We start from the raw sequence: 25140 nt of genomic DNA, 5'->3' as shown, positions 1-25140 counted from the left end.
AAGTTGAGAAATGTTAAGAAATATTAATAATTTTGTTGAATACAAAAAATTTCTCATAAAATCTTATAAAAATATACGAGATACATACAATTCATGTGTTTAATAGAAAACTTTTCTTTGATATATCTCTCTCTCTCTCTCTCTCTCTTGCATTAAATCATTTTTAAAAATATCATATCAACTTTTTTAAAAATATCATAGAAACTCGGAATGATATTTTGAGAATCCAAAGTTATTTTTTTAAAATCATTTTTCACAATCTTAAAAATATTATTTTCGTAAAAAATACTATTATCAAAATTTCTATAGCTTTTATTCTCATTCTTTTACCTGTTCCTTCATGAATTCTTGCTGTTTCTTATTGTTTTCTCCTTTCTTCTTCAGGTTTCTCCTGAGTTGTACATTGTTGATACCATGTAAATCTGTTTGTAAGTTTTTGATAACCATATTCTTCTCATTAGAACTAAATTCAATATCATTAAATTGAATGTCTTCAAAAACTTTGGAGAGCTCTTTCACATTTGGACTAAACAGACCCCTCTGGTTTCTCTCTGTAGTTTCATTTTCCTTCCTATTTTTATTCTTAGAAGTCATATCAATTGTATTAATATTTTCTTTATCTTCATGACTTTGATTTGATTTCTACAAAATAAATTTCTATATAAAATCTTTTCAAGTTAAATTTTAAAAAAGTTACAATGTATCAAATATAAGCTTTAAATGTAAATAATAAGAGTCAAATAAGAAACATATAAGCCTACTGTTAAATATATTATAAAAAATTATTAAATTATAAAAAAAATATATTTTATAACAACTTTTACAAAATATAACGATAGGTTTACATGCTCTTTGTTTGACTTTTAAAACGTTAATTTTTCAGAATTTAAATTTTTTAACTATTAGTTAATATTTAATTATTAGTTAAGTTATTAATGTAGGTAATGTACAATCCTAGAAATTCTTGATTTAATATTGTTTATAAATGTTTATATATGTTGCCTGAAAATAGAAATGTATACATAAACTAAGTATTATGAAAAATACTAGTAAGGCCTTAGTGATCTAGAGACATAGGATACTTGTACAGAATTTTAGAAATTCTGATTCAATCCCCAGTCAATACAATATTTTTCACAATAAAAATATTTATAGATTTTAATATATTAACAAAATATAATTAAAGAAGCAATACAGCCATAATGCTGGATGTCAGTAGCAAACGTTATATATTTAAAAAACTTTTATGTCAATAGTATAAAATAAATGTTTTGATTATATTCTGATCATCTTCAGTATAATTGTACATAAATTAATTCCTTAATTATTTGTTTTATACTCATATTGCATCTGAACTAATTTATGTACAATTATACTAAAAATGATCAGAATATGATTAACATGTTTATTTTATTATTTTATATGAGTAATAAGATCCAGCTAAACCATTAAACATTCTTCTTCCTTTCTTGTTAATGTATTTACCTGATTATGACACACTTTATCATCACATTTACATGACAGGTTACATTTATTATTTTTTTTTACACAACCACAAATCCGTGACGAACAATTTCCTTTACAGCCACATCCAAGTTTCTCCACATTAACTTTGGCTGTTGCCGTTGGAGTGAGAGGAACAGCTCGATGATGTGCAATATCATCAGACTTCTTCGAGATTTCCATATGTTTTCTTAAGACACTAATCTCAAGTTGCATTATTTTTACTTGTTCTTCCAACCTGGCAATCTCTATAAGACTATCAATATTTTCAGTCTGTATCCCTATGTTTTTTGAGTTGCTAAAAAATTAAATTTCTCCTGTCAATTATTATTATCTCACACTAAATAATAATATAGAATATATCGATAATTTTATACATAGAATTTTATGTATAGAATACTCATTGTGCTTCTTTAAGAACAAAACGTGCGATTTTAGATGAATCCGTCTCTCGCTTACCTGGACATATTTTTAGTTCTCGGTTTTGATCTTTTCATTTTTACTAATATTCGAGACAACTCTTCAACGAGCGGTTTACAGTCTGAGATGCGGATACGTCGAGAAGCACCGAACAGCACCGAAACACGACACCCGACAATTAATTGACAGCGTCTCGATTGATTTCGATAACGGATTTAAACGGATTTCAGCGGTTTCCCTTTAAATCAAATCATGGAAAAACAAAGATGATTTTCAGCGCAATCTGGCCGAGAAACCGCAAACTACAGTCCTCTAAGTACAGCGACTGTATCGAATCGATCGAGATTAATCGAGATTCGGAACACTTTTATCATAGATATATTTGTCTATGCCGTATGCCATCTGTCCTCTTTGGTTTTTAGCCTGATTTGGATTGCTTGGAGTATTCTAGAAATTGCTAAAAACAAAACCTGACAAAGTTGGAAAAGATATCGTGAGAGAGAGAGAGAGAGAGAGAAAAGCGTATGAGCGATTTATCGAGCTGTTCTTCCAAAACTTAGTGGGGCAGATAAGTGCAAATACTCAAACGTTTAAAGAGATCCTTTCGAGATGTCACAGGAAATAGATCTGTTGCATTGTTATCATCGCGGTTGTGGAAAGAAATTCGATCCAAACGACAATAAAGACGGTAAGCTGTTTGCACATTTTATTATATTTTTCATATTAAATTAATTATATTTGAAAAAAGATGCTCTTATGATTTTTTCCCCAGACAATTGCCTTCATCATCCAGGAAATCCAGTGTTTCACGATGCATACAAAGGATGGTCTTGTTGCAACAAAAAATGTATAGACTTCACTGAATTCTTGAATATCAAGGGATGTACGAAGTCAAAGCACTCCAATGTGAAACCATTAGAACCAGAGAAACTGCCAGTCGATAAATGCAAAGTTGATGAAGTAATACGGGTTGTCACAGGGGCTGTAAGCAATGGAGCATTCCTGGAGAGACCTCCGTTTAACTCGTCTCAGCTTATACTGTCGCCAATAATATCTCCTGCTCTACTAGAACAAATTAAAGGGTTGACAGCTTTAGAAGTTGACAAATCAACTGATAGTATAATACAGATAGGACAAACTTGTAAAAACAATTCCTGCAAGGGGACTTATACAGGGATTGTCTCTGATGAAGAGGTTTGCAATTATCATCCTGGTGTACCTATCTTTCATGAAGGGCTGAAATATTGGTCTTGTTGTAAAAAGAAAACTACAGAATTTTCATTGTTTTTGGATCAGCCAGGCTGTATGCAAGGCAAACATATATGGTTTTCCAAGGTATATCATTTATAGATAATTCATAATATCAATTATTTAATATTAAATTTATTTAATAGTCATTTAATACAGAGTGAGACATTTAAAACAAGTCACCTGAATAACTTGCTTGTTTTTAACAATAGAAGGAAGTTTCAAACAAAATTTACTCCGTTTTGAGAGACACACATAATGTGATGTCAATAATTTTGTAGGTGAAGGTATAAAAGATAGACACAGGTGAATTATGTTTTTTTATTTACATTCTGATAAAGCATTTTAAGACAAATACAGTGACCTATAATTGAAGGTTATTCAAGGTTAAGCAAGGTCAATAATGGAAAATGATTGAATGGAAAATAAATTATTTCAAGGCACTTTTCGAACAATTTTGTGTTTTCTCTGCTTGTTGGTGTACCGTTAATCGTTCAAGTATCACAGTATGTGAATAAATATTGAATCATACATGGCATTACCCATATTTACTGATCAGTTTGAATTTATCTATCAATCAAAATGTGTGTTTTGTGAAATATATAGATTGTCATAGATAAAAATCATATTGACTTTTTCTACTTTTATATAACGGATTTTGCAAGACACTTGGATCAATAGATAAATTCAAACTGATTTAAACTATTCAGTAAATATGGATAATGCTATGTGCAATATCTTGCATAACCTTGAATGATCTTCAATTATAAGTCACTGTATTTGTCTTAAAATGCTCTATCAAAATGTAAATAAAAAAACATAATCCATTTAAAAAAACAAATTTGACCTTTGTCTATCTTTTATGTCTCCGCCTACAAAACAATTATCGACATCACATTATGTATCTCTCAAAACCGAGCAACTTTTGTTTGATACTTTTCCTTTTATTGTTAAAAACAAGCGAGTTATTCAGGTGACTTGTTTTAATTAAATGTCTTACCCTGTATTTATCTTTGACAATTGTCACAATTTTTTACAGAGTATGGGAAAGAAGGCTCAATGCAGAATGGACTGGCATCAAACAGGAGCATATGTAGTCGTTTCTATATTTGCAAAAAAATATCTACCCAGTCAGTCCGTCATAAAATTAAATCCCATCCATCTGACTGTAGATTTATTCTTTATAGAAGAAAACTCGAGATATTATCTTGATATAGAATTGAAAGGAGTATGTATTAATTTTAATATTTTAGTTTGGAATGTGTAATTGACAAACAGTGTTTATGATGTACATTTATCTTTATCCTTTAGATTGTTAATGTCGAGCAAAGTAGTGTACATATGCTGCCAACTAAAGTAGAAATTAAATTAAAGAAGACCGAACCTGGTTCTTGGCCAAAGTTGGATGTTTCTACAGAAGCAAAGCCAAGAAATTCTGAAAGTAATGAAAATATTACAAATCTCAATTCACAAATTGAAGCTATGGATCTTAGTAATCTTTAAATACAGAGAATTTTTAATAGTTAAAAATGTATAATTAAATTGATGAAATTGTAATTCATTTTTGATTTATTTAAATAAGATAAGTAAAAAAAAAATCTTTTTAACAAAAGTTATGTTGACCGTTTTCATTACAGCGATCCTTAATGCGACGGAAATACATGAAAATGTATTACAAATTATTTTTTGTTTAAATTGAAAAAGTTCTAACTTGTAAATATACATGAAATGTTGCAAATTTTTTATGAAGTTTAATTTTTTGTATATAATTATAATTTAATTTTTTGTTTAGTCTCTTCTAAAAAAAAATTAATATTGAAATAAAAAATATTAAATTTAAATTAATATTTCATCACATAGACGTTTTATTTCCCTATAAAACATATTTATAAGTTATGTTGTACTTATGATGATAAATGTGTGTTTAATGATCCAACTTTCACCATAATTACAGCTGTGTAATAATTAAATTTTTTTGTTATATTTCTTCAGAAGTAACAAATTTAGAAAGAGGTCTGTATTGCTTGAAATTCTCAAAAATTGTTGCATTTAAAGTGAAATAAATGTATATTCAATTAAAATGAAATAAATATATATTCAATTATTTTGAAAAGAGAAAATTTAAAGATTCTAAATACAAAAAGTGCAAGCAAAACGAACCGGCTTAAAAACAAGGTTTCCAGAATATGGAGGTTTTAATGTATATCACAGAGTGTTTACTAACCTTTTTGATCATGTGATATCTGTATACTTGTAGCTGCTTGTAGCCGAATGATGCTGGCCACCAAATCGAAATTGCGGGTAAATAAATTATTGATATGAAATATCAATGTAAATTAATGTATGTGTATATAAATAATATATTTATGTGTAAAAAAATAATATATTTCTCTTGTTTAGATATTAGCGCTTCATGGATATATGCAATCAGACGTGATCTTTAGTGCCAAATTAGGATCGTTGAGAAAAGGGTTTAAGAAAGAAATGGAATTCACGTTTATAAGAGCACCACATAAAGTTCCGTCCCAAAAAAATAAGATTGGTCAAGAGGATACCGATGAAAATGGTGAAATATCAGTAAAAAAAAACAATTACAAATCTTTTTTATCTTGCCAAGCGATTGCTTTGTAACTTAATGGGCAATAACGATTGTTACATATGAATTATAGGATATGGATGGTGGTTTAATACAGAGGACCATGTATTTAAAGCTACAGTGCCTAGTAACTTGTGTGTAGGATTTGATGACAGTGTAGCTTTGATTGAGAAAGTATTCTCGGAACAAGGTCCTTTTGATGGAATATTGGGTTTTTCACAGGGAGCAGCTTTTGTCAGTATACTATGTGCTATGAAGAAGAAGAAAAGTGAGTTTAAAAACAACACATATATATATAGTGTAGTACATATATGTATATGTTTATATAAAATAAATATATAATTGCTGTCTTTTTGTAGTATTACGAATTGAGTTTAATTTTGTTATTGTGATATCTGGATTTAAGTCATTGTGTGCACCTCATGCAAAGTATTATGATGAAGAAATCGATATACCTTCCTTGCATATTTATGGAGAGAACGATCAAGTCATTCCAACAGGTACATGATGAATACTTTAATATCATAAGTTTTATTCAATATGATTATCATTAAACAATGCTTCATCAGTGCTAATGTAATTGTTCTTTATTGTAGTAATGGCAGAGCAAATCAGTTGTTTATTCTCAAATAAGAAAGAGATACAGCATGAAGGTGGACATTATGTGCCAAGTAAAAAAGATATCTATAGGGATTTTGTAATAGAAATGCTTAGCAAATGTAAGAACTCAACAAGTTAACGATATTCTTATTTTTATTACTAAAATTTATCCAATTTAGCACGCAATTCCATCAGAAAAAAAATTGTATGTGTGTACATGAATAATAGCTAAATATATGTTAGAGGATTTTTTAAATATGAAATAAAGATATGTAATCATGTACAATATATTTTGTTCACTATCACGTAACATGACATTACTTGTGTATTGTTACAAGTCTTATCGTAGCATATAGTTAATGGTGTTGCCATTAGTTATAAAACTGTATAAGTTAGACAATAATAGGATACAATATTATAGAATTAAAGATCATTGATTAGAGCATTATATTTTACATTTATGATTGTGTATTGTATCAGATCAGATCCAGTCTGTCTTATATGTCAATACAATGTAACTACCAAATTTGCAATTTAGACATCCACTCGAGTCATACATATTAAATAAAAAATGTAATGCAAAACATTGCATCTAATTTGATTTTCTTTGTAATAAGAGAAATACGTATACAAAACAAATGAAAGCAGAGAGAGAGAGAGAGAGAGAGGGAGAGAGAGAGAGAGAGAGATTCAATTTGAAAATTAAAAAAAAATGCTTTAAAATAATTAAGCTATACCTGTAACTTAAATGTAAGCTGAGGTATTTATATTTCGTACTTTGACCATAACAAAATACTTAGTTAATAATTTTATAGCTATATAAATTTGGTTTGATGCACAATTGTGAGCAGATTTTTTTTACTTTTATTATCACTTTCAGTCTAATAATCAAGTACTCATCACATGTCCTTACAAGACTGACAATTGCGTGACTATATATATCATCCTTATTAAATTGAATATTAAAAAATTTTGCAGCTCTGAATACTTGTATAAAGTTCCATGTATCTAATAATCGTACGGCATTCATTACCATATTCACATTCTAGTATTCACACACATGGTACGTAAGATTTCTTTTTTTACCCTTTTTACCATTCAGAGCTGCCCTGACGATTACTAAATTGCGCAGAACACAAAACTTCATCGTCCATTGTCGCAATATTATTTGCATCATTTCAAGGAGACTGCTCTTGGCCATTATTTTCCTGGGACTTCATAACATCAGGCAGATCCGGTGGTAATGAGAAAGGTGTCATTTCAAGAGGTTCAAACTGGCCGTCAGACTGACGCAGTGCTAAACCGACTAATGCAGGACATTGTGCTTTTGCAGTTGACGATGTCAGTCCATAATCCTGTAAAGTCTTGTTATCTGACATTAAAAGATTGTCCTTATTAAATAGCTGTTGATTCGCCGGTGGTACTTTCATTATACCTGAAAAAAAAAAGTGAGTGATAACTCCAATATTGAATATAATGATTTTATTTTTTTACATAACTTTTAATTATTAATACAAATCAATTATTGTTCTAGTCTAGCTGGATATAATGTAGTTACAACAGAACACTCTATCATGACTACATTATATTTAGCCAGACAAGATAGCATAATTGGAAGCAAATTTCATAGGAAGTTTATTTTATTTTTCAATTACTAATATTCCTACATTAATGAGCGTGCTTTCATCAAAATAAGATGTTCTTTAAATAAATATTAGTTAAAATATCTATATATATATATATTTTAGTTCTTGACTTCTTATACATTTCAAATTATTATCTAACTCTTATTTGCTCCTTTTTAATTTATTATTTTTTGACATATATATACATATATATATATTTGATACGCTATTAATTTATTCTATATATACTACTGATTAGGTCTAATTATACATTCACTCAGTAAACCGCAAATCGTTTTATTGAAGTAACAATCATTCAATTGTGAATGGCCGAGCGACATGTCAAGGAAAAAGATGCTGCCAACGTATTTGTGACATGCACGCCTTACCTTCAATCATCTTCTTGAGCTCGAGGACCGTAGTGTCATCCTTTGCATCGGTAAATATCGTCAATTTTTTTCGCCTGATCATTAAAAATACGTCCTATAACGGGAAAAGATCGTGAATAGACTTATAGGTTAGCCGACCTGAATCGTTGACCGGACGAGGCAAAGAAAACAAATTCTTACCATTGTGAACCTAATTATATACACCTAATATTACAATGTAACGATAAGGTTAATATATCACTCCGTTACTGGAGACCGTTTTACGTAGTTTTACGTGGCTTTACGTCTCAAAAGCTTATGTTTACTAGCAGCTTAGGGTCAGGGGTGGTCAGGGACCCACGGCCGCTGCAGTCTGCAGTAACCCCTGATCGTGGAATTTACCAACGCATGCGTGTCCCTGTACGCGCACGCGCAGCTGATTATTTGACAGCCAAATAAACTCCGTATTGTTTTCCTTTGCTTTAAAGCGGGGAGCACAGCTTTTGCATAATGCCTAGTTCACACTAGGCGCGATGAGCGATGCGTAACGAGCGATAACCAATAAGAACTCTTCTTTACATCGTCGTGTGAGCTAAAGCAAAGCTTTTATTGGTTATCGCTCGTCGTTCATCGCCCATCGCATCCAGTATAAACTAGGCATAACGCATAAACCATATACATAAAGAATTTGATTGGCCCATTGACTCATGCATAAGAAAATGGGCCAATGAAATTCCTTATGCACATGCTTTATGCGTTATGCAAGTGTGTGTTTCTCGCCTAAAGGTACATACCATTTCATACTGACGCTTGACGCTCATTTTTAGCGTCAAAATAGATCACGTGATTAAAATTGGCACTTGCTATTCGTCAATTCTTATCACGTGATCTGTTTTGACGCTGAAAATGAGCGTCAAACGTCAGCATGAAAATGTGATCTAAACGTAAGTTTGCATCGCCATATTTCGTGACTGTGACAGATTTTCTAACCTCAACAGTCGTCAATTTTAATAATACTAATTTTTGTATCGACCGTAAATTGTCTACAAACAAGGAAGGAATTAAACGCCTATAACGGTCAAAGCTGGATCAAAGTGCTAATAATAAGTATGTGTGAATTTTTATATACCACATATGTAGCCCCCCCATAATTGCGCGCTGAAACATTCAGACATATAACGCATAAATACTACAGTAGTATTATAATATCACCGAATTATCGCTACTTAACGACACCGACAGTTGTCGGTAAGCGTGTACAGAATAGGCCCCCTGCTCTCATGACGCGCGTTATTGTGGCGTGACGACGCCATAGACGCAGGCGCCCGGGGACCGGTCGAGCAACGCCATTCTCGCGGTCATTGCATCATCCGTTTTGATTTCACATTTATCTTTTGACACACATAATTTTCTTTTGTTGCGACTGGCCACGTTTATCCGGTTTTTGCCGGAATCTGGGCCACCCAAATTTAGAAGAAGAAGAAGTCAATTTTAATATCTCGAAGGACAGAGCAGTACTTTTTATTGCCAGATTAGTTCGTTTCGTGCAAAAACGCGTCGAATGAGTGTATTTTTATCAAAATTTCATCTGAACGGGGTATTCAATACCCCGCCTTTACCATAATTAGATAACATTCTTAAAATCTTTTCATATTTCTCCATTAAAAATATGAATAACTTCGTGTGCTTTCCAATAAGCGACACAGTACAACACAGTGATCATCTCATTCTTGTTTAACATTGGCGAACAACAAGGATGTTATCATGATACGCTGTGTCACACTGTGTTATTTGTGTCACTTGTTGGAAGTTTACACTTGATTAATATAACCTTCGAAAAAACTTCGATAATCATAATTAAATACAAGTTTATGATAAATACTATCAATGCTGGTTTTACAATAAAATGTACAAATATGTTATACTTTAGCATAAATACAGTAAATAAAATTAAAAAAGTTACATTCATCGTTATTTAGAATCTATATTTACATACATACAATATTTTTACAGTAAATTGATATTTGAGTAAATAATTTTAGAAAGCTGCAACAATCATTATTTCATTCATAAGAATTGATAGCAATTATTACAGAAATTAACAAATATATATAAAGCATAATTACAATTAATCGCAGATACATTATACTGAACAACAATCTTTGGAATATCTTAAGTGAGATAAATTATCACCAACAGAATTACTATACAAGTAAAGGTCATACCAGCAACTAAAATAAATCCATCTTGCTTGGCTCGTTGCTCTATGAGCCTCATAGTAGTATTGGAAAGTCCCAAGGTATTACCAATATCTATCAAACGTTTGTGAGCTCCCTTTAATGTTATTCTCTGAGATCTCAAGTTATCCAAAACACTGCTACCTTGATGCAACAGGTCATCTATACCATGGACGGCATTGTGCAAGCTATTATTATGTTGAACGGAATGGTCAATAAAGATGTCCACGTGGTCGTTAGTAGTAAATTTCCTGGCCAGTAAAGCCTCTCTTTCTGCCTCCTCCCTTTGTTGCCGCATCACACGGTGGCACCACGAGCTCAAGGCAGCGCTAAGATGACGACTGTCATATTTCAGCTGATCCACTCTCATTCTGTTGTTCTGCCTTTGCGACATTGGACCTTTGAGGCATAGCATGTCGAGTCGTTCGCAATTACTGATCAAATCATATAAAATTAGTGGTACATAATAATTTGCAAAAACAATATCATGATCAATTCTAATAACCTGTTGATAAGAATAATTTTATCCTCGATAGTTTGCTTCACTTCTTGTAGATCCGTGTCGGATGTTTTTCTCTCAAGCTGTGAAAAAATGTGCTGCGTTTCTTGTATTAATTTATTGGTTTGATGATACAACGCTTCCATTTTGCTTGCATAAAAAGGATTTTGATTATTAACATCAATAATCTGTGTCCAAACAATCTCAAATTCGCATTCGCAAGTAAAAATATACGAAGTACAAACACATCAATACAAACGCTACCAATGACGTGTACTGACCGTGGAACATGAAATTTACAGAGTCAATACAATCAGTCAATTCGTATAACTGAAGACCGATCTACAATTGTGTAAATATAGTTGTAAATGTAAAGGTGCATTCATATGCAACCGTCAAGCGTCAAACAGTGGAAGCAGCAATTAAGGTAGTTAGACCCCAACCACAGTATATACAGTAGCGCAACTCTCTGTCGGCACCTTTGATGTGTTGCCTATCCGTTCCGATGTAATTTCCGTATCATGGGACAGCACTCTTAAGCCGGATTCACCTTGACGGAAAAACGGAAAGCGGAAAAGCAGTAACCAATCAGGTAGTCGACTTTCTATTAGTTTGTACTATTTACTACCAGCGCTAGTTCTGATTGGTTACTGCTATTCTGCTTTTCCGTCGAGGTGTGAACCCGCCCTTATGATTACTGTTACGGAAGGTATGTGTGGCAGCCTTTAGCATTATCAGTAATTTAGTTAATCTAGTAAAATGTACAGAAGTCTAGTCCGTGGATTTTCATGTGAAAAAAAAAATCGATTCATCGAACCTCCGATTTTTTTTTTCGATTTAAATCGATGCTCTTTCGATTCGTTTTATTTTCATCGATTTTGAAAACATCGATCCATTTTTAAACATCGCCCATCCCTACTCCCCGCTTAAGACTGTGTTAACCGATCGCGCATGCGCACTCCATTTTAGGCAACATAAAATCGGGAGAGTTGTGCTACTGTATATACTGTCAGAGACAGAGATTAAAGGTTGGATTATACTGGCCGTAATCTGTTAACTTATGCTGTAATCTGTAAACATTGACCAATTATAATCGATTATTCCCCTCTCATTCGACTGTGATTGGTCAATTTTTACAGATTACGGCATAAGTTAACAGTTTACGGCCAGTATAAATCAACCTTAATTCTCTGCCATATACATAAAGAATTTGATTGGTCCATTGACTCATGCATAAGAAAATGGACCAATGAAATTCCTTATGCACATACTTTATGCGTTATGCAAAAGTCTGTGCTCCCCGCTTAAGACTGTGTTAACCGCAACTCAGGGTTTGAGCACAAAGGGCGCATTCAGCAGAAAGAAGCGCTACGAGAGCGCTCGCTGTTATTGGTATATTCTTCCAGATTTAAAATTCTGATTGGATGATCTAGAAGAATACACCAATAACAGCGAGCGCTCTCGTAGCGCTCTTTTCTGCTGAATGAGCCCAAAGATTGTCAAGGATTGTTGTAATGATTTCCGACAGAGTCGTAAGTCAACGCACAATGATTGTCGTAAAGATATTTACGGCATGCGACATATATTTATATCGACCTTGTATTGACTTACGATTCTGTCGGAAACAGTTACGACAAATCCTTGTGCGTTGACTTACGACTTTGTCGAAAACTTATGTCAATCCACGACAATCTTTGTGCTTAGACCTGAAGTCTTCATCTCATTAGCCTATCTGTGTATTTACTAAATTCCTGCAATACTATAAGACGCGATTTGGCTTCCGTTTACTCCAAGGAAGCAGGAGCTATTAACGAAGAAGAAGATATGGTAATTATACAGAATACAGTACCATTCTTCGATTTTGATGAAATTAGGCTTGTTCAACGCGTTTTTGCATAAAACAAAAGAATCTAGCAAAGGACTGCAAGTAGACAGTAGTGCTTTAGAGGCTACGACGCGCCCAAAACAAAAAAAATAACATCCTATCCGCTTGGGACCTAACCGCCTAGAAGTTGCAGCCTAGACCGTAGACGGTGTCCACTTGAAATATTTCTCTCTAATCCATTTTTAATTACATTTTAAACTTCGTGCCTGTTAGACCGAAAAATAACGAAACGCATGCGCATAAGATCGAAATGCATATAGAAGACGAGGCGAATGTAGGGCTGACAGATTTCCTCAATAGTCATTAACTTTAATGTTTAATATCTCGATTCGCCGGGCAGAGCGACGCTTATTTCTGCCAGATTCTTTCGTTTTATGGAAAAACGCGTCGAATGAGTATAATTTCATAGATTTTTGAAAGGGTTGCTGTCCATTGCATCTTCACCTTTTTATTTTATTTTTTTCAGTGCAAAAGTATGATATCTCTTCCTCAGCCTGTATACCTCAGCCTACGTGAGAATGACAGTCAACATGTCGAAAGAATACCTATAGACGAGGAAAATTATGTTAATTTTGTCCAACAGTTTGTGAAGAATGTTCGTAGTTTTAGTTCACAGTATGGTGGTAATTCCAGCATATCTTATGCTGCTACTAACATAATTGGGCCATTCAGTCAATTTCCGAATTATGGAGATTTTGCACAAACATTTGCCATGGTATGCATATTTCATTGTATAATTTGTTATTGTCTTAAAAACTGAAAAGTGATCACAGATTTTTCTGTATTTTTAAATGGTTATTTCTTAGGACTGGTTGTGTATACGTGTGTATCTGTATGTACACCATCATTTTGATTTTAAGCAAAGCTTAAAGATCCTTTTCTTTCATAAGGTCAATAAAAAGATGGAAAAGAAGAATTTTAAACTCTGATTAAAATTAAAGTAATGGTGTACACACACATACATATACAATCAGATTTTATTATTTTATTTATAACTCTTCAATTGATTTCTGATAAAATTGATAAAAGATATATGAGCTATGTTTCAAAGTTTGTTACAAATGCTGAAAATTTATAGTACGTTACGTAGTGCAGTTATGTAAACTATATATTTTTAAAAATATATAGTTATATATTTTATATATAACTAATATAAAGAGACAAGGGCAATGAGCCAATAAATTCATTAAAATCTTTTAAATTAATCTAATATATTGTGAAGAATATCACGTAATTATGGCGTTTCGTCCCAGCTTCCACTACTGGACTCATTAATAAGGCATTGTAGTGGAAGCCTACTTTATATGCCTGAGAGAGTTATTCAATCGAGATTCTATATGAAGAGATATACGCGTATCAAAGCACTTGGGAGAATTTACGAATATCGATAGACCTTTGATGCCAGGTCAACGGTAGTAATATATATTTTTAGTATTGGCAGTGAATTTTGAAACACAGTCATGGAATAAGGGTTGGAATAAATATGGAAGATCCATTAATTTTACAACTTTATTATTCCATATCCGATCACATATCATTCCAATAATAGTCACTTTAATGAACAAAGTTTTATAACATTTGATATTTTTCTCTGGCTTTTTAATATAGAGAACTTACGGACCATGGTGGGACAAAGCACCTTCGAGATCAATTGATTATATGCCACAGAACAATACAGATGTTGTGAGCCAAGATTATATTGGTACGTAATATTTGAATTAATAAATAAGAGATTTTGTTAAAAAAAGATAGACTTCTATTTAAAAGATTGATTATAACTGTATTTTTTATGTTAAAGATATTGAGTACCATGAAGCTGTATATCCAGTAAGAGTTTCCATATATGAAGTATATAATCCTGGAAGCGTAATTCGAATTTGGGCTCAAGATTCTTCAGATCAATGGTTTCTACTTTGGAACGGACCACCTCAGATTGTTCCTCCGACATCACGAATATTTTCTCCGCCTTTACGATCGTGTGACTTTAAAACCAAAATACTCAGATTAGAGTTTAATCATAATTTATTGGACTATTACACAGAGATAGATGCTGTGATGCTTATTGGAACATCAGAATTGATATTTCCTAAAGATTCATCTTATAATCAGAGTTTAACTAATCTGTTAAAAAGCATTAACTGCAAGTATCCTTGTCGTGATGACATCCATAATTTAACACCTGATTATCAAAATGCACATATGGATATAATCCACCTTAAGCAGACATTGACTGAACATTGCATTATGTACAAAAGGTATTACAATATTAATGTCAATATTATATATAAGTAAGATTTATACTTTTTTAATAAATGAAAGTAAGTTTGTATCATTATTTGTAGCGATGTAGTAGAGAACGTTAGCAAACTAGCATTGCAGCTAGGAACTCTTCATTATTATATACCACCTCTTACAAAAGGATCTAATAGTATGCAACGTTTTTTATCAGAGGAACTTTCGAAGTTCTTGAATATGAAAAATGTCAAACATTCTTCAGATGAATCCAAGAAGCTATCACGTTATAATTTGTCTACGCTTCCTGTAAAATATACCAAGAAGTCTTTATATAACACATATAATAATATTTACTGTTATTTCATTTATTAAAATTTCATAATTTATCTTGCAGGATGAAATAATAATGAGGATATTAAGAAACTTAGATTTAAAATCATTATGCTGCGTAAGCAGAGTAAATAAACATTTCAATAATTTAGCACAAGACCATCTACTTTATACAAGCTTAAACTTAAAACCGTATTGGTATATTATTAATACAAAGGCATTGAATTACCTAGCACCTAGATGTAAATATTTAAGACGGTTGGATCTTTCATGGTGTAATAACTTTTTTGTCTTTGATCTTGACAAATTTCTTGACACTTGTGGTAATCTCTTAACGCACTTACGATTAAATTGCTGTTCACAAATCGACAACAAAGCCATATATCAAATTTCGAAAATATGCAAAAATTTGAAAGGTATATATACAAATGATTATTGTAATCATAAGAAAATTGTATAATTGTATAATCAATATATATTTTTCTTAGAATTAGGTCTACGTAATTGTGATTTAATAAGGGACAGCGGATTCTCATACCTTGAAAATCTAGAATTCCTGGAGCATTTGGATCTTTACAGAACACATATAACAACTCAAACTCTTTGTAAAATACTGCGAAGAAACGTACGGATGCGTCACTTACAAATAGGAGGCACAGACAGAAGTCTGAATGTAGATGAAGTTGCAATGGAATTGAGAGACTTCTGTCCTGATTTGGAAAGTATAGATTTATGGAAGACGCACACTCTTACGTCACAAGGTATTGAAGCTCTTGCTGACTGCAGAAATCTACGAGAAGTGGATTTTGGTTGGTGGTACGTGTTGTGTCACATTTTCTTTGAAAATACATGTTCTGTCGCGCTTTTGGCAGAATATGTATTCCTCATTCATTTATGATGAATCAAACCTGAGACTTACTAATAAGTCTATCGTTCTTATATTGATCTACGTTTTAAGGCCTCCCTACATGGTCAATAATACTGAGTCAGTATTACTGATCAGTATTACTGACAGTATACATTAGTTTTTATAATCTTATACGATCAGGTATTATTGATAATATTTCACTTCAGTTTGACGTGATTTGACGTATATTATTATCTATGGCGACATGGATCTTAAGGAAAAAGCATGTATTTAATCCAAATCATCGTCAGTATTCTGCGTTAATCCATTAATATTAACCACACACAATCAATAATATTGTCAGTATTCGTTGATACTGACAGTATTACTGACCGTGTACAGAGGCCTTTACATACAGTTTTTTAAGATACAAATTTATTATATTATTAAAATTTGTATGTTTTTTTCGCTTGTGTCTTGAAACAGCTGTATTTTTACGATTGAAGAGCCATAACATAATATAGCTTTGATTTACAGTGGCAGTACGACTGGTCATGGTGATAGTTTCCTTAAATTGTTTTCCTCATGTCAACACCTGGAAAAAGTCTTTCTGATCTCTGTTAGAGGTCTTACTGAACGTGATCTAAGAGCATTGACATCATGTAAAAATTTAAAACAGTTAGATTTATTAGGTACGTTATCCTTAACACCTGAGATATGTCACGCAATTTTCGTGAATTGTCCTAAATTGGAAATGATCGATCTCAGCTTTTGTGACAATATTTCTGATTGTTCGATTCAGTGGTGGCAGCAAAAATACACACATATAGCCATTAAAAGTGTAAAATACGGCGAACGATGATTAGATCTAATGTAAAATTTTAAGATTCAATATAAACTTTACATCTCTCTAAAAAAATCACATTTTTAAAAATTTTGCTATGTGTATGTGCTTATAAATAACAAAATAAACGTGTTTTTATTGCACATATTATATTTAAACCTATTTTTTAAATAAAAATAATATTAAAAATTGTGCGAATTAGAAAATAAAAATTGAGCATAATTTAAATCTCATTTTTTATATTTAATAAAATGTAATAAAACTGCATTTTACATTACGACATCAGGAAATACATTGATTGCTTAATTGAATAAACATCATCTATCTGTATTTGGTCATAAAATCGAGTCGACTCTGTGATTCGAAATTATAGTTTCATTGATGCAGTACTCTGTGCCTATTGTTAAAAAAGAAGCAATTATATAATATATTTGTGTATTTTAAAATATTTGCGCTGTGTTATTAAAAATTATTTTTATTTTATCAAATATATTCTGGTTTATTCTAATATTTCTATAAAATATTTTTACGTTTTATATTAATGTTAAATATTAAATTTTAATATGTTACTAATTGGAAGTATTTATAGATATCAAAGTATGTTTACATTACAAAATCCCTTAAAATGTTTATACTTAAAACGAAATAAATATATACTTGATCGTTGAAGAGAGACAGACAGCAAAATGATTTATATTTGGTTAAAATATTTTTGATAAACAAGTTCTTTTTTTGTTGCTTGTGTATTTTTACAACTAATGTTAATATTTATGTAATAAATTGAATGAAAATTTAATAAACTTTATTATATTACCTATTGTTAATAAATTATATTATTTAGTTTAGCATCTTTAGATCAAGTGCTTGCATTCAACAAAACTTTTATTTTACAATTGTTGTACATTTTCTTTGTGCTGATTGGATTATTTTTATAGATTTAGAGGAATGTCTTGTCTGCGCAGACAATTATAAAACTGTTGCAAAACTATTGTGTTCTGTTGAATGCAATCATTTCCTCTATCCTTGTTTCTCTTGTGCATGATCGAATCGTACAACCAACATGGGATAGTTACAATATTCGCCAATTAGATTCTATTATTCAAATTAAGAGTTAATAGATCTATAAAACCAACCAATAAGAGCGAAGCAACTTTGCTAATTTCTCTTATAGGTTGTTTGTATACATATACATCAACAACATAGTCAAATAACATTTAGATAAACACAGAATGTTCTTATGGTTCCTGCACATAGGACGCAGCAACATTTATTGCGTGGCGGAAATTGGCATAGTAGACAATCAATGTACCACTTTTCTATATAAAAGTGAAAAAAATGTTTAATTTAGACGTTCTAATCAAACAATTCACACGAACTTCAAGAGGATGATGATTGCTACCATAGAGAGATCAGAAAGGACTTGAGCTTCACACAAAGAGGAGACATATGAGGGGATACGATAGTAAGATCGATGGTGGAAGAAGAGCAATGAGGAGAGAAGGAAACAAAGGTAGGAGAGACAGGAGGGTTAAGATCACAAGATGATGATCGTCAATGCATTTGCCAAGAATACGGCCGGTAGCATTCGTACGCTTGCCGCCCTACATCGGGTGATGAGCGTTAAAATCTCCAAGAAGAATGGAGAATGGAGACATTGTGGTCACTGACAAAAGAGGCCAAATATTCTTACTAATAAAAGGCATTTCATGGTTCATGTGTCACTATTATAAATTATCCGACTCGTATAGTTTTATTTATCAAAGTCAATTACGGGTCGTATATCGAATAAAACATTGTTAATTGAACTCCTTAGATTCAAATTTAAGGCTGATATCAATACATCGCTTTTAGTACGTTGCCAAAGTTTAAAATTTTTCATAATCTTGTAAGTGATACTATACAGATGAAATTACTACCACTCTTAGCAGTATTTTCAAAAGATGTGATATTTTCAAGATTCAATTGAGCAATGAGAAATCAGTCACATTTATAATCGGAAAAAGAAAAGTTTGTTATATCAAAAAAATTATACCAATAGTAGCTACTTTGAAAAAATTTGCCTTACACGTGACAAAAAAGAAAAAGATATGACGAATGAATTAAAAAATTATGAATTACAAGCTTTCAAAATGGTGTCAATGTATATTAAAACTAATTTAGTGTAGAATTAGATGATTATGAAATGCTAAAAAAATTATTAACAATAGCTCATAGAATTGATGTAGTAGCTTTAAAATTAACATGTTAACATTATTTCGTACATCATATTACAATTCATAATGCCATAGAACTTATGCAGTTTGCGTTTTTAACTAATGCAAAATTTTTAGAAGCACATTTAACAGTTTTTATTAAGTTTAATACAATAGAATTTATGGATACTGAAGAGTTTCGAAATTCTACTAAAAGAATATTCAAATAAAATGATTGAACCGTTATGAAAAATGTATAAGAATTTATATCTACAATAAGTATTTTACAATATAAATTTAAAAAATGACTTGTGATTTAAATTTATATGTACAACTAAAAGTATTATAGGGATTATATTTAATAATGTGTTTATCTATAATTTTCTCAGATTAATCTAAAAATTAAAATTAAAATTAAAAGATTATTTACGATGACTTAAAACTTTTATTTTTATTATATTACTAAAATTTCGCTATTTATTCTTTAGATTATCCTGAGTATATGTTATAGTTTATACTGTTGTAGTATCAGAGTTTTTACTGTAACTATTCTCTTTAACAATAGTAAGTGCTTCAATAAATTTAAAACTTATATTTCAGTATTTATCACAAGCATATACACTTTTTTCATATTGATTAATTCGGATACCAGCAAAATGCAATTGGATTAAAATGGAACCAAATTCATAATTCAGTATTTTAATAGGTAGATGAAAAAGTAAATTAACCGATATATTTCGTTACTTGTATGTTTCTCTTTCCGTTCGTTTATCTTGATTTTAATTTAGGAATATATGAATAAATTATGTATAAAGCCCAGACAGATTTAATAAAAGTATATTTATCCGATTATCTACAGATGAAAAAAGATTTGTTAATCTAAGAACGATCTCAAAATAATTTAAATGATCAAAATTTTTTAAATAAAAAATTAAACGGCATATATGTAACGACAATATAAAAAAAGTTCAATACTAAAGTAAAAAAGTTAATATAGATTTGCAAAAATATCGAATCTGTTCTTCTTGACAAGAATTAATAGAGTTTACATGTTAAAATTTTTAGGTCGTCTTCATTGGCCACATTGTTGATCATATATGCTTGTGATCAATATCGATATTTTGACAAAATGTAAGAGATTACTTAGAAATATATTTTATATTTGAAAATGTTCGTTTATTTGTATTAGTATGTTTCGTTAAATTGATTGTATTTGGTATAAAATATAAATTGTGTAACGCAAATTGTTTAGGATTTGTTTTTAATTTTGCTTCTCCCCCCTTCGTGTAAGATGGCGAATGCATTATACCTGTGTGAAGTTAGTCTTCAACTTTATAAAAAATTAACTTTCTATTTCTATAGCTCATTGAAAATATAACAGTACTGTCGATAAATTTTTATATTTTGAAACAGGTCGATTTTTTCATTCAAAAATATTTTTAATTAAAAAGTTATTAAAATTTTGAGAACGGTCGACTTCTCGAAATTTTAATTAATAATAATTTCTAACTAAAAGTGTGCAAACAAAAAATCGACTTGATTTGGATGTACAAACAAAAGCTATCAGTTAATTTCATTTTGTGTAGTAACTACGATTTGAACCTATATATATTCATACCGAAGTCAACTATTCTCGAAACTTTAATTGTTAATAACTTTTTAACTAAAGGTATCCAAGTGAAAAATCGGTCTGTTTCAAAATGTGCAAACAAAAATTTATTGATTGAAACAGTTTTAATTTAATTTGGTCCTACTTGGGAAAGTTAGTATGAAATTAGACATCTAAAATTATGTTTTGAATAATTCTTTTATTAGAAGTGTATAAAACAAAAATTCGAAATGTGCAAATAATAAGTACGAACTATAGAAAGTTAATTTTTTGTAAAATTGGGAGACTAACACACAGTTATGAAAATAAGAAGTCTCGTTAGAGAGGCGGTTTGCGCACTTTCCGCTCTTAGGGCAGCTAATTAAACATGCCTTGATGTAATGACAACTAGAAGCCGTTGAGCCACCCGTGTCGTGAAAAATAAAGCACCCGATCGTGAAGATCACTTATATACAGCACTTCTCTACGAAACTCACAATCTTTTGCGTCTCTAATGATACAGAGAAGTGCAAGTTTTCTCTAGAGTATGATATATTTTTTTAGTCTCGTTCTGTCAAAAAATTAATAATTCTAATTTACAAATTATTATTTGTATTCAACCAAGAAATTCCAAATTATTAAGGATTCCGGAGTATTAAAAATACTTTTATTTACTACGATTGTTTAATTTTTTATATAAATTACCTAGAAAGTATAAAAATTCCGTAATAGAATTTATTTAACCCCAAGGGGTTACACCACCCTGACCGCCTGAAAATCATAGGTAACTTTGAGAATTTTTTTAAGGAAAACAATAAAAGTAATTAAAAAATCGTTTTAAGGCTTTAGTAATACAGGTCTTTAGAAGTAAAAAATATTTTATTTATTTATTTTTTTAACAAAATGGCGACGCTGAAGCCATTTTATTAATTGTCGTTTCGCAGCTAGTGTCAAATCGGCGTTGCGGGGATCTGCCATTCGGTTGGACCTGAAGCAAAAAACCAAAAATTTTCTAAAACTATATAATATGCACCAAAAGAAGTACATATGGATATTTCGAAATATTGATTTTTATAAAAATGGCGAACATTTGAAAAAAAGGTGTCATTTTCGGTTCAAAATTTTCGTCAGAAAATGTTTAAAAAAAAAAAGTGTTTAACATATCGCAAAATCTGTATGTACTTCTTTAGATTATACAAAGTAGAAGATTCTGTGTAAATTTCAAGTGAATCGGATGAACAGTTTCTGAGATTCGCGCAACGCCAACTTTGAAATTGTGGTTTCGAGAAAAACGCGTTTAAAGTTTTACTTTGCGATATTTCGTGTATTTAGTAGAAAATATCAAATTTACCTTTACTCTGCAATGCCTGCGCCATACAGTTGTCCTTCTACGTCGAAGTTTGCTTCATCTTCTTCTTTTCTGCTCATTCTGGACAATTTTCGAGCCTCTTTAGCGTAAGATGACATTGCGCGCTCAGCAGCCTTCACACGTCGGGCGTCCGCTTCGATGCAAAAAGTATACATATTATGGCCAATAGTCATGTTTAAAACTTGCATAATGGCCATAATACTCGCAAATCCATCATTGAACTTGCAAACAGCAATATCTGTCGCTATATCAAGAATTATTTGACCACTTGCAAATGTTTTTGGTGCTAATGACCATACAACAGCATTGAAGCTTTCGTTATTATTTTGTGTAAAGCCTCCTAAGCAACGGTTTAAAAGGTCATCATTGCTTAAATCTTCGTAAATAGGTCTTATGACATTGAAAACTTCTTTATTGAGAGGCGTTTTATGTGTGTACTCTTCTAAATTATCAAAGGCTTTTGCTTTTTGCCACGAACACCATGAATCTGCGCCGGATGGACAGTAGTCGTGTTGCGGTTTTTCGTCTGTAGAAATTTTATGATACAGCGTCGCCCATATTTCTTTTTTCATTTTCTCGATAGAATTACAATTCCGACGTATGCTAAGGCCATAATATATAGTTAATTCATCGATTAATTTTCCTGTTAATTTCCCTTTTTCGCCGAGACCTTTTGTTTTTTTTTTCAAATCGCGAAGTCGTGTACCCATACGCTTCTGTACATGATCGATACATTCTTTTTTTGAAACGGTAATATCTGCGTAAGGCTGAGCATCTATAATGCCTTTGAAGGTCTTTGAATCTCCGTCGCCAATGTATTGACAATATTTTACTCCATGCAAAGTTTCGGAGCGAGAAAACATTTCGACAATGGCATCTACCTCTATTTTTCCAGATGATCCTTCATGATTTATATCGCATTCCTCATTATGCAATTGAGACCATTCTTCATATTCTACAGCATCCTTTTTAGTATTCCAAAATTCACAAGCTTTACAGTATTTTGATTTTACAAGCACATCTAAGATTTTACCTGTGTGCCATCCGATTAACGCAGCTATTCCAAATAACGATGAAAAACCTCTCTTTCTCCACGATCCATCGCCGGACACTGTTAAACCAGTTGTCTGTCCTTGTTCTAGAGATATTTTCTTCTCCTCGGCAACTGCTTTCTTGATTGATTTTTCACAAACAGCTGTGGTAGCAACGGAAATGGCTCCAACAACCGTATCGTAAAATGACTGGAAAATTGGATGTGGCAGATCCATAAAGGCACAAAATTTTGTAATGCCATTCAAACCAATGCCTAATAACCGCATAGCAAATATAATGCGGCGATTAATATCATACGCGTGATTGTTAATAAGAGGACTGGCATTTATAAAACTTGGTTCACATTTGTCACAAACAACGACGATTTTAAAACCTAATCCACGATTACATGCTTCGTTAAATTTTATATTTGATCCACATTTTTTGCACACTACTAATTCGGAAATTGCAGAGAATACAGCTATAAAGTTTATAAAACGATATCCAAACGATCTGTCCACTTGAATTTCGTATTCGCCTTCAGACATTTTCAGTTTTTTGGCAGATGTGCTTACGTTCTCGGTATCTTTCTCCAAGGAAAATCGATTTAATGGTCGTCTTTTAGAAATTCTGTTTTTATTCGCTCGGGTGGTACTACTTTTGGAACCTTTCTTATTAGAGTACACAACTTTCTTGCTTTCCATGATAAAATAAACGGGAAACTGTCAATATAGAGCAGTCTAAACCGATATAAACAGCGTCAAACACACGACTCTAGTCTTTTGTAAAGTATAAAAGACTAGAGTCGAGCTCAGGTACTCTGAATTGTTCCGAACCGCTCAACGCGCTCGATGGCGTTACAGACGCGCTTCATTAAAATGGCTCAAAGCTTGTTTAAAAAATGCGAATTTTTAAATGAAACTTTAGGACCTTATTTTTAAGACTATAAACTATCATTTAAAGCAAAAAAAAAATTCGATTTTTTGAAGCCTCCAAGGTGGTGTAACCCCTAACTTAGAAAATATCAATAATTACACTTTTAAAGTTTCATTTGCAAAAAATTCATCATTTGTCCTAATTCTTCAAAAATTTTCGTCTGAAATATTAACAGTCAATAATTCTGACATCTAAAACAATAAACTACGGCGTGTTGGTTGCGAGACACTCGGTACAATCTAAGTTGTTCATTCTGGAAGGCAAGCACCGTTCTTCGGTGTAAACCTCCGTGGAAATCTTCCGGTGTTATATTAGGAGTGGTAAAGGAGCGGTGCGTGATAAGACCTTTCTAAAGTATTATCAACCACTAGCAATGTTGCTGTTGCTGCTTTAATGCTCCGATAGCGACGAGCTTAATTATTGTACGACGCCCCGAGTAACGAGGGTTGGCACGTGATGACGTAATGTACGAGAAGGGCCTAAATAGCCGAGACCATTGTTGTATACATACAACGCATACGTCGGATCTGTTGAGGCATTAATAGTCTCGCGTGACGTAATTAACTCGCGACCGACGAATTTCCGGCATTACGGGGTGATGTATATACGTTCAGAAGGGTGTCCTCAGGCTCATGCTTGATACCGGAAGTGAGTCGCATCCGCATTGAGCCTGAGGATTCAAGCGGGTGTGATCCTTTCTTGCAAAAGTTTAATTCGAGAACCATCGTTTATTTCTGTACAATGCGCGTTTAACAGGTGTGTCGGTGACACGTGATGGATAATGTA

General features: G+C 31.8%; 4 protein-coding genes across 4 annotated transcripts; 2 read left to right on the top strand and 2 right to left on the bottom strand.

The window, feature by feature from the left end:
* The first annotated feature begins 2350 nt into the window (after positions 1 to 2350).
* LOC108781039 (cysteine and histidine-rich domain-containing protein) lies at positions 2351 to 6607 on the top strand. The gene is made up of 9 exons (XM_018548903.1): positions 2351 to 2611; positions 2696 to 3258; positions 4211 to 4399; positions 4483 to 4612; positions 5429 to 5472; positions 5572 to 5737; positions 5841 to 6035; positions 6127 to 6267; positions 6364 to 6607. Exons 1-9 carry the CDS (start codon positions 2533 to 2535, stop codon positions 6504 to 6506), a joined length of 1650 nt encoding a protein of 549 aa, XP_018404405.1. The 5' UTR covers positions 2351 to 2532; the 3' UTR covers positions 6507 to 6607.
* A 593-nt stretch (positions 6608 to 7200) lies between these two features.
* On the bottom strand, positions 7201 to 8737 carry EloB (transcription elongation factor elongin B). The gene is made up of 3 exons (XM_018548905.1): positions 8562 to 8737; positions 8382 to 8475; positions 7201 to 7802 (listed from the first exon to the last, which is right to left on the bottom strand). The coding sequence occupies exons 1-3, from the start codon at positions 8562 to 8564 to the stop codon at positions 7546 to 7548; spliced, it is 354 nt and encodes a 117-aa protein (XP_018404407.1). The 5' UTR covers positions 8565 to 8737; the 3' UTR covers positions 7201 to 7545.
* A 1795-nt stretch (positions 8738 to 10532) lies between these two features.
* On the bottom strand, positions 10533 to 11367 carry Membrin (Golgi SNAP receptor complex member 2). The gene is made up of 2 exons (XM_018548902.1): positions 11103 to 11367; positions 10533 to 11031 (listed from the first exon to the last, which is right to left on the bottom strand). Exons 1-2 carry the CDS (start codon positions 11240 to 11242, stop codon positions 10533 to 10535), a joined length of 639 nt encoding a protein of 212 aa, XP_018404404.1. The 5' UTR covers positions 11243 to 11367.
* A 2039-nt stretch (positions 11368 to 13406) lies between these two features.
* Positions 13407 to 17255, top strand: Fbxl4 (F box and leucine-rich-repeat gene 4). Its single transcript, XM_018548896.1, has 7 exons — positions 13407 to 13696; positions 14590 to 14683; positions 14780 to 15236; positions 15324 to 15522; positions 15611 to 15962; positions 16035 to 16362; positions 16931 to 17255. Exons 1-7 carry the CDS (start codon positions 13457 to 13459, stop codon positions 17253 to 17255), a joined length of 1995 nt encoding a protein of 664 aa, XP_018404398.1. The 5' UTR covers positions 13407 to 13456.
* Positions 17256 to 25140: the final 7885 nt, after the last annotated feature.

The sequence above is a fragment of the Cyphomyrmex costatus genome, unplaced genomic scaffold (genome assembly GCF_001594065.2).
Source record: "Cyphomyrmex costatus isolate MS0001 unplaced genomic scaffold, Ccosl1.0 scaffold754, whole genome shotgun sequence".
Lineage (NCBI taxonomy): Eukaryota > Metazoa > Arthropoda > Insecta > Hymenoptera > Formicidae > Cyphomyrmex > Cyphomyrmex costatus.
This window is presented reverse-complemented; position numbering and strand designations above follow the sequence as displayed.

Coding starts and splice junctions, on each gene's coding strand:
- Fbxl4 (XM_018548896.1), top strand. CDS start 13,457: ATGATATCTCTTCCTCAGCCTGTATACCTCAGCCTACGTGAGAATGAC. Junction 15,963..16,034: donor AATATGCAAAAATTTGAAAG/GTATATATACAA, acceptor TATTTTTCTTAG/AATTAGGTCTACGTAATTGT. Junction 16,363..16,930: donor GAAGTGGATTTTGGTTGGTG/GTACGTGTTGTG, acceptor TTTGATTTACAG/TGGCAGTACGACTGGTCATG.
- Membrin (XM_018548902.1), bottom strand. CDS start 11,242: ATGGAAGCGTTGTATCATCAAACCAATAAATTAATACAAGAAACGCAG. Junction 11,032..11,102: donor AAAATTATTCTTATCAACAG/GTTATTAGAATT, acceptor TGATTTGATCAG/TAATTGCGAACGACTCGACA.
- LOC108781039 (XM_018548903.1), top strand. CDS start 2,533: ATGTCACAGGAAATAGATCTGTTGCATTGTTATCATCGCGGTTGTGGA. Junction 4,613..5,428: donor AAAGCCAAGAAATTCTGAAA/GTAATGAAAATA, acceptor GTATACTTGTAG/CTGCTTGTAGCCGAATGATG. Junction 5,738..5,840: donor AGAGGATACCGATGAAAATG/GTGAAATATCAG, acceptor TATGAATTATAG/GATATGGATGGTGGTTTAAT.
- EloB (XM_018548905.1), bottom strand. Junction 7,803..8,381: donor GCTCAAGAAGATGATTGAAG/GTAAGGCGTGCA, acceptor TTTTTTTTTCAG/GTATAATGAAAGTACCACCG.